Source organism: Rhagoletis pomonella, unplaced genomic scaffold, assembly GCF_013731165.1.
Source record: "Rhagoletis pomonella isolate Grant_MI unplaced genomic scaffold, Rhpom_1.0 Rhpom_scaffold_00013, whole genome shotgun sequence".
NCBI lineage: Eukaryota > Metazoa > Arthropoda > Insecta > Diptera > Tephritidae > Rhagoletis > Rhagoletis pomonella.
This window is the reverse complement of record NW_023458567.1, coordinates 23,919,543-23,929,631: the sequence shown is the minus strand read 5'-3', so window position 1 is coordinate 23,929,631 and position 10,089 is coordinate 23,919,543. Positions and strand designations below refer to the sequence as shown.

At 35.2% G+C, this 10,089-nt stretch overlaps 1 protein-coding gene across 4 annotated transcripts in view; it reads left to right on the top strand.

Moving 5' to 3' along the window:
- The window catches only part of LOC118749015 (zinc finger protein 583-like), a 180,913-nt gene that overhangs the window by 128,422 nt on the left and 42,402 nt on the right, over window positions 1-10,089 (top strand). Inside the window, exon 9 of one of the 4 annotated variants that reach the window (XM_036483804.1) lies at window positions 7,146-8,179. The exons of the other annotated variants lie outside the window; for them this stretch is intronic. Coding sequence (XP_036339697.1) covers window positions 7,146-8,120 — 975 coding nt within the window. The 3' untranslated portion in view covers window positions 8,121-8,179. Of the gene's footprint in view, window positions 1-7,145; window positions 8,180-10,089 lie in introns of those variants that run through there. 4 annotated transcript variants of the gene reach the window in all.

Sequence of the window (10,089 nt, the reverse complement as noted above, 5' to 3'; positions counted from 1 at the left end):
CTTTATGATTAATTAAAATTTTGAGTAATCAATTAATCGCACAGCCCTACTTTGTATACATATAGGCTGACTTCCAAAACGTATCAATACAATGTTTGGCGACTGTTATACTGCGGTATTCAAACTGTTTGTATATGCAGAGTTGCGACATATTGCAACCTTATACATTGCATATTTTAAATATTCAATTTAGCAATGAACAATTTTTCTGAATTTTCCATTTTTAAAACACCAATGGTAACCAAAAGCAAACGAAGCATCAACTTTGTTTCTGATGCGCTAATTGCTCTAGCGATGCGTGTCGAATGCGTTTTGGAAAAGTATACATTGTCAACATTTTGTAGTTCGGCGTTATGGGACATTATACTTTGTACGTATGCAAAGCAATTGACGTTTTGGAAGTCAGCCATACTTTCTTAATTACCTATGAAAAAGCATCCGAGACGTGCAAAACGTCATCCGTGCAGTGAAAAATGCTTCATTTTAATACGGGCGTATTTGAATTGAATTTCCATTACACTGTACAGCACTCGGCTGGGTATTGGACCAAACCAAATTCTTTTAAGAGATTGAGTCATAAGTAAAAAAGTAATTTTTCCGTTTTTCGAAGTTAACCTCCGAAACCGAGGGCCTTCGAAGTTCGAAATTGGACTTCTGGTAAAAAATTATTTTTTAACTAGATCGCTCTCACCCGCTTCGCTGAGTGTATGAAATTTCTACGTGCCACATTAGGTGTAATTTATTTTCATTAAACTCTACATACTTAAAATATGCGAAAACCAGGAGACTTTAAATTTTTTTAATTTCTTCAAAATATTTTCAAACTAAAACTCTATTTTTCCTACTTATGTACATGTAGTTTAGAAATTAAGCCATTCAAAATCATTTCGATTGATACCCATATTGTAATAATTCATTGAAATGTTTGAAAATTTTGAATTTTACTTTTTAAACCGTTATAGGAATAATTCAAGTTGAATTTGAATTTTCAAACATGTGGAGTCCCTGCTATACATATCGCACACCGTCTTCAAAATAGTCACAACTCAAAATAATACGTTCGTCAGAAAATGCGAAAAACAATTTCGTAGCACATGCAAATCATATGGGCAAGGGCGATTTTATCTTAGGTTGTTTAAACAAATTATAACAAAAATTTGCTCCAGCTCTTGCTGAAAGGTAAATAAAAGCTCTGTGTACATTTTTAGCGCATAGTTTCAAAAATTCCAATTTTTGAGTTGTGACTCTTTTGAAGACAGGTTTCTACATGTACAAAACTCTTATCAAAAACCTTTCGATTGGTACCCATATTGTAGTAATTCATTTGAATTAAATGAATTTAATTTTTAAACGGGTGGCAACGCTTGTACAATACCTCAGTAATATTTTAAATGTTGAATCTGAAGGTTTCATAGCAATCTTTCATTTGACACCCATATATTAATTTTTCAGATTGCTTGTGAATAATTAATTTAAATTTGGATTTTCGAACAGGTGGTAACTCTTTCCAAAATACTTTCAAACTACAACTTTTTAAGACTCTTGTCAACCCCTCTTTAATATAGGCTGAATTTCTTTATTCATTCTGAACGTTTGGAATAAACTTTTTTGTTTACTTATTCTTTAGAACGTTCCTGATGATATGTTAACGTATATTTCAAACACATTCTGTTTATTCCGGCTGTGAAATGAGATTATCCGGAATGTATAAAGAAACGCAGCCATAATTTTCAAATAAATAATTCCCTTAATTCAATTCGAATTTGATTTTTTAAACAGGTGACAGCCCTCCATGAGTATGGAATTGATTTTATACACATATCTGTGTCTACACCAAGTTCCTGTGCTCTATCAAAAATATTTTCTAAGATATGATATGCGGTATGAAAATTCCGTTTGTATGGGAGGTGCCACGCCCTTTCGTATAATCGAGTTTAAATCTGTCCTATATTTTAAGTTAGGCTAGGTTGAGTAGTTAAAGCGTAACAAATAAACAAACTCACTTTCGGATTTATAATATTAGTAAGGATAAGGATTATTGCATGTAAAAAGCAAAAAAAGTAAAAATACAGACGTGGTCCGCCTTTTGTTCTAATTTATATGGCATATAACTTTTTTTGTGAAAATTTATATTACAGGTGCTATAACGGGTCAAAGGTCAGATCTTCGAAAAATTAAAAACTAGTGTTGGGAAGTATCGAGTACTTTTGAGGATCGACGTTGATGGTTTGTCTGTAGTTTTGTATAAGCAGTGAGTGCGACTGTTTAGTCTATCCTATATTGAAAATTTTCAACAAATCCTTATCCTCGGGCGTCTTTATAGACGATTGGAAATTAGCCTTCACCACTCCGGTCTTCAAGAGCGGTAATAAAAGCGACGTCAGTAACTAGACTCCCATCTCTAAGCTGTCGGCAACGTCTTAACTTTTTGAGTGCATTATTTAAGGAAAACCTGCCGTTAAGCATCTAGGATGTACGGAGCAGCATGGCTTCATTCCGTGTTGCTCAATTGTATCCAATTCGGCAGTATTTCCTGACGATTGTATAGCTGCTTTCCACACTGGGGTCCAGGTTGACACTGTTTATACTGACTTCTCGAACGCCTTCGATAGGGTTTCCCACGATATCCTATTAAAAAAGCTAGCCTATTTTGGCTTTCAATCAGTTTTCCTGACTTGGATTGCTTCTTATTTACGGAATCGCCGCTGCATTGTCGTCGTTGACAATGTCAGGTCCCTACCTTTCGTCGCTAGCTCTGGAGTCCCGCGGGGTAGTATCCTGGGTCCACTGCTTTTTGTTTTGTTTATCAACGATATTAATACATGTTTCTCTTCCTCAAAGTTGATCTTAAGATCTATGCTTCCATTAGTAACCTTTGTGATATTGATAACGTCAGCAGCTGGTGCAACAAAAATCGACTTAATAAATGTTTTCATGTTACCTTTGCTAAGTTTAGTAATGTTATTCAGACTCTTTATCACCCCTCCAACGTGTGCATGAAATAAAAGACCTTGGAGTAATTTTTGACTCCAGGTTTGCAACCACTAGGTATATTAATTTCGTTGTCTCTAAATCGTTTGCTATGCTTACTTTCGTTCGGCGTCATAGCTCCGAATTCACTGATCCCTATACATTGAAACTGGTATATATATCGTTTTTTCGTTCAAGGCTTGAATACGCGTCTTTTATCTGGTCACCGTACTTTACACGTATACAGAAGGTATTTTTACGCTTTGCGCTTCGTAGCATGTTGATATTGATTTTTCAGTTTCAAAAAGTCGCTTCATAAACTCCATAAATCTATTTTATAAGTAGTTATTTTCACGCTTGTTTCTATTTTACGAATGTTAGTATTATATTGTTATCCATATATTTTTTGTATTCGTTGGCTAATAAATAATAAATAATAAATAATAAACAATAAATAATAATTAATAAATAATAATTAATAATTAATAATAAATATAAATAAATAAAAAAATTGTTCGACCGTTTGCTTCATGATTCCGTTGAGAGCATTGTGACGATGAAACCTACGCCAAAATGGACTCAAGAACGCTAGAAGGTCCGCTGTTCTACACGAAACGGAAGGGCTGTGCAGTGGAGCAGTCAGTGTCATGTTTTGAAATGGGAAAATTTAGTTAGAAGAAACCAATTTAGCAGACTATATGTTCTTGTGGCCTGAATAGTGCCTAATTTTTCATGAAAGTCACTATATCAGCCGAAACTTACCAAAAAGAGTGCTTTAATCGCCGTCTGTTACCATTTTATAAAAAGCACAACGTCTCTGCCGTATTTTGGCTCGATTTGGCTACATCGCATTACGCCAATTCCACTTAAACCTTATTAAAAAATAACAAGGTCAATTATGTAGCAAAAGAAACGAAATGCTCTCAGACCAACAGAGAGATATTGGGCAATTGTCAAATTGTCAAACGGGACTAAATAAGGATGGCAGAGTTGCAACAAATGTCGCAGAGTTAAAAAAAAACTGGCTCACAGCAAGAAGAATGATTAGTAGAATGTGTGAGCGTAATTTAATCAAGGGGATAAAATAAAATGTTCGGAAAAAATTGAGAAAATAATTTTTTGTTGCAAATCTTTGTTGATTATGTAATAAAATATATTTCTATAATAAAATTCCCTACGTTACAATCTAAACAATTTGTGCAGTTTCTTTTCGGTATAGTCCGTATTTAAAAAAAACTAGGGTGTACGCAGATACGTAAATATAATGGAGTGGGTGAATGTCGTTTTTCGATATTGGTTCTGAAAAATGTTAATTGTTTAACTTAATTACAATTGCTTATATTTGTTCTTTCTTTGTTTGTTTTCATCAGCCATTGCGCTCAAATCAAATACAAATACGGAAAACGCCCCCCATGAATGAAAAAAAAATCTGTTTGGTGTTGCCATAATGCAACCCTTCTGCGTGGTTACAAAATGTAGACGCATAAACATACCATTGATAAAATGGAGACGGCCTCGTTTTCCAGTTAGAAAATGTACACATCTACATTTTGAGACACAATTTGGAACACCCCAATAGAAATGGCAATATTAATACTGTAGTTGCCCGTTTTCGAAGGGCGACACACGTGTGGTATATGTAGATCGTAGTATTGATACTAGAGTCCGACCGAAGGTAGATTTTTCGGCAGAAGCCAAACCGAACGTTCTGTTTTAATCTAACATTCGGCCGACTACCGAAGCCGAAGCCGATGATTTACTTTAAAATTAAGGAATTCCATTTTTTGCAAAGAATAAGCTCCATCTTGCCTTTTAGGCAATCCGCACATTACGAGCCTAATCGTAGTAGAGTAGTCGTACATAGGCATCACGACTCGACTTCTGCACACTTGCGCGCCGTGCATAAGCCCTGGTGGCACACACAATCACGGTTGCCACTTAGTAATTTTTTTGTGTACCAAAATACAAAAAATTTACCAAAATAGGTTTAAGCTAAATATTTAATTATTCAAATATTTTAAAAATACACATTGCCCATACATATATGTAGTTGTCGTACTCCTACCCTGTCGGAAACACCAACAACGAAAATGAGTTACCCTTTAGAAATTATTACCTTGTAGGGCTACTGGAGGGATACTTTCGGTAACATTTTGTCTTTGAGTTTAACGAGGGATCCTCACAGATTGGTTTAAAACTATCAAGAGCGCTTGAAGGTCCGGCTTCTTATGCTCACCAAATTGCTGCGACACAAATCGCTTCAGCAAGCCTCATTGTCAATTAGTATGGTATGTGACGATTAGAGTGATTTCGTAGAGCAGGTGCGCATGGTTCCTATAATGGCTACACAGACAGATAGGTGCTTGACTTTTGGCCTCCTGGACGGTGCTTACTAAGTACGTAATAATCGGTTTTGTCACTGTATTGAATGCCCAAAACGTCAGTGCCTCTGACAGCCTAGTTGTTAACAGCTATGAGAAGAGACTTTAAGTTGACCCCTCAATGCTTCGCCTCTTGTGATAGAAATTACTGAGATTGATTTCTCAGTCAGTTGCCTGCAATCTAGAGGCAATATTGTCTTCATTGTAGCCCACCACGATGATGAGTAGCTTATACTTTTTATATACTTTATGGCTTTTCCAGGATATCATGCCTAACGCTTCTTTGTTCTGATATTATAGTCCTGGATTCAATATGCTTATGTAACATGTTGTTATTACATTGGGAATATCTTCATGGAAAATATGTACCAAAAATGGTACATTTCGGCCAAAACGGCAACCGTGCACACAATACACATTTTCTGGCCGTTCTTTCTCAGTAAAATATTCGCGGAAGTGGAATATTTCCGATATAAAATATTGCATAACCGCTTATGGTTTAATACAATTGGCACGAGTTTTAGCACAAAATCATTAACTTTCAATATTACCTATTGAAATGGCAAATATGTTTTTATTCCCAACACAAAAAAAGTAAAGAAATTATGATTTCAAAACGGCAAGCGCCTTACAATGTTGGGCGCTTCGGCATAAAAGCTTAATATTTTAGTATGCCGGAAAGATTGCACTACTGGGACTAGGCGGTTAATGTGCGAAATGCCTAAGTGTACATAAAATCCAAATTACATATGTTTATCTCTTGTATATTAACAAAAAATTCACATTTTCTTACAATATTTGTGCTCACAGTTCAGTTTGTATGCAAAGTCATTCTTATGTAGCAAATATGTTTTTTATACATATGAACTTTAATAATATAATAAAATATTTTGGCGCTTACACTTTTTCTAACTGTTTGGCCGAGCTTCCCTAATTTGTGGTGCGCGTCTTGATGTTGTAACACAAATGAAGCGGCCTACATTCTTACGCCGCTTCCGAACGCCAAATGGATTTTATCAGAAGCTTTATCGTTGCAGAAATACACTCGGACCAGTCAGCCACAGTGGCCGCCCTGATGTTGTAACTTAAATTCAATAATTTGTTTGCGTTCTCGCCAAGTGAGTTTGTTCTGTGACCGCTGGTGACTGGAGCAGAAGGATAATTTTCAGCAACTGCTTTAAGTAACTCTAGGCAGCTTCGGCCTGGCGCGAAAGTAGTGGTAGCAGCTCCGGTGATGGGAGAGGCTGTCCGGGCCCTAGTGGTGACGACGATGGTAGCGGCGGCCCCGGATGACAGCGAGTACGAATAGCGGTCCTCTGTAATGCTGGCGGGCGGTCTTTGGTAGCGATCTCGGCCTTGGGGCGGCAGTGGTGACAGCGGTCCAAAACGGTGGCCCAAAGACAACCTCTAACAAATCGTTTATATGTATATTCCTTCATCACAATTTCAAATTCTGAAGTTCTCATCTGACAACTGATTTTAAGAAAAAGTTGCAATACAAATTTTTTTTAAACAGAGCCTTTAAATTATAATACATGTTAAAAAAATCGAGAAAAGTGTTCAGCTTCGACATAACATTCGGTAGTATTTTCCCCGAAGCCAAGCATTGAGCCGAATATGAAAATATTACCGATTAACCGGCAAACCGAAGCCATAATCGAACAATCCGTGTGCTAGTGAATCATATCTTTCCAGTGGACCTAAGTTTGTGCTTCATATAGTATTAAAAAAATACGGATTTATACCATGTATGTAAATTAAGATTATTTTTTCCATTTATTTAAATATTAACAGGAAGCAGTGGACCACAACAAAAAAATATCCTCAAAACCACAAAACCTGCTTTGTGATGCCCAATTTATTGAATTCGCTAAGATATACAAGACACATCCATGCCTCTGGAATGAAAATGAGATAACTTATAGATTCCCTAATAGGCGTCGAGAAGCACTGGAGAATATACTTCACGAGATGAATGCAAAATTTGAATTAAACTTAACTAATCATGATTTGGAGAAGGAAATAACTCGACTGCGCAAAATATGCTCTTACGAAAAGAATCAGAAAATAGAATGTAAGCAAAACAAAAGTATTTATGAACCAACATGCCGCTTTTATGAGCACTTGGCATTTGCTGAGATCGATGTTCGTCCTTTTGAATGTCCGGTTTGTGGAAATTTACTTCCTAGTCAAAGCCAGTACAAAAAACATGTCGCATCCCATGATGGGTCACTACCATATAAATGTATTGTTTGTGGACATGGTTTTCTGCTGTTAAATAATTTTACGGTACATTTACGTAGGCACGCACAAGACTATAACTACAGCTGTGAGGTGTGCAGCAGGCCTATTGCAACCACAAGTGAGTTAAAATGCCATATGCTTACCCACACTGGCGAAAAACCGTATGTTTGTGATATTTGCGGCAAGAGTTCTCGATTGCTTAACGAATTTAAAGAGCATTTGCTTCGACACGAACAACGCCGTATTCACAAGTGTTCAATTTGTCCAAAGGCTTTTTATAACAGAGGTAAGCTAAAAGACCATATGGCCGCCGTTCATGTGAAGGTGCGAAACAAAATATGCAATGTATGCAATAAAGGATTTACGACTCAGAAACAACTTCGTCAACACGAACACATTCATGATGCAGAAAGAAAATACGTATGCAAGATTTGTGGGAAACGTTTCTCACAAGCCGCAGGACTAAGTGGACATGTAAAATCGCATGGAACATCGTTATCCGCTTTGAGTACTAATTTTGAATAATTTTATAAATTTTTTTCGTGCTTTACTTAAAAACTTTTTTTCCTATCAAATACATACAAACCTACATATGTTTCTATGTACATAAATTATTAGGTTTTTTTTTTATGTCGGAGAAAGAATTTAAACAATGGCTGCAAGCTGGATTTGATCCGACCCGAAAACCGCTCAAAAAATTCGGTTCAGAATGAAAATTGACTTATGCCGAATTTTCACTAGGCATTGATATGAAAAAATATGTATGCCATTTAAAAAATGCCATGTCGAAATGAACTAAATGACTATTTTTTTAACGTAATGACAGGATTGTTTTTGAATGCTCGACTTTGTCAGTTTCGCCATTTAATGCCTACACATTTCAAACTTACACTTTATTATACTAAAATTGAATTAGCTATGAAACTGCACCTTCGAATTTCTTTTAATTCTGATTAAAAAGTTTGAAATTGAGATCTATATATTTTTGGCTATATGTACGAAGAAAATAGGCAAGAAAAAAGCAATTGTAAGCTCGTAGCTAAGCACTAAAATATTAATAAATACGCTTGCAAATATAGAAGAATAACAACAAAAAATTTATGTAAGTACAGTTTAGTGGTTTGTTTTTTATTCAGTTTATTTCGAGGATTGCACATTAGGTCAAATGATTACTTTTTCTGTGCGAAATTAATAGCAGCTAAAATAATGCATTATTATTCTAGCGATTAATTATGGCATTGTCGAAATTCCTAAATTGAAAAAAGAAAAATATTTACTACATGTCTCGCAGACATGCCTTGAGGAGAGATTCCCAAAGCAGTTAGTCTTCATAAAACACTTCATTTTCACTTGAGGTTTCAGTATTCCCTAATTCTCCATCGATATTATTTATATTCAGAATGCAAATGCTGCTTTGTGACACATTTACCAAAAATCGCAGGTAACTTCCTGAAAAGAATACGAATGTTTTTGAAAATAATTTGTGAAAAGAATGTTCAAAGTTCTATTCACTTTGAGTCAAAAATTTCTCTCAAGGATTTGCCTTTTTGCGAAGGCTGCTCATCAATGGTCTTTACGTATCGGCGCAAGTGTCTTTGTAACATAGCCATAGCTACGCTACAGGAGATGAAATGTAATCCAAATTGAGGCTGGTATTTTTTTGCTATCACACGCTTCCATTTTAACTATTTATCACCATTAAAATGGACTATTTATCACCAAAAAATTTTGGCTAAGCTATTTTTAGTGAAAGGGAGGAAAAAAAATTTGGCAAAATGTTAGCTTTCGTATTTTAGCATTTTAGCGATAGCGAAAATTAGAATCCGACTGCTGGTCGACACAGTTGGCTTTTTGATTTCGAAAAGAACTTCATCAGAAAGAAACGCTATGTTTTCAGATCTAAATATTTTAGCATCTTTTCCAAATTGTTTTCCATAATTTTCGTCTTTCTTTGATAAATAATTGCAAAAAAGATTTTCATGGAACTTTCGCAAATATCTGCAGCATCAACCGAAAAAGCTTTTTTTTTTTCGAACATCCAATCAGCCAAACGTCAAACAACTCGCCTTGTGTAATAGCATGATAGCCCAGAAAAAACGGGTTTTCTTGAAAACGGCGCCTTAAGTAAAATAATATCAACTCATTACATCTTAATTTATCCATCTCCTTTTCCAATTTGTTTTCCGAAAGTTAACAAAATTTTAAAAGCTTACATAAAATCATAAATGGAAATAAATTAGAAAATGTTTGAGGTTATACAAATAAGTCAGTTTTTTTTTGAAAACAAATGTTAAAAAGTCACTTTTTTAAATTGGGGCATAGGTTCTCACTTATAGTTTTGTTTTCCAGTTGAAATTTTCCTTTAATTATTCGAACTTTACAAAAAAAAATGCACTTGAAACTTAGAAAATAAACCAAACCAAACAAATTTTAGAAAACCATATCGAGCCCTAACCGCCAAAATAACGTAAGCGACATTTTTTTCAAAATTTTC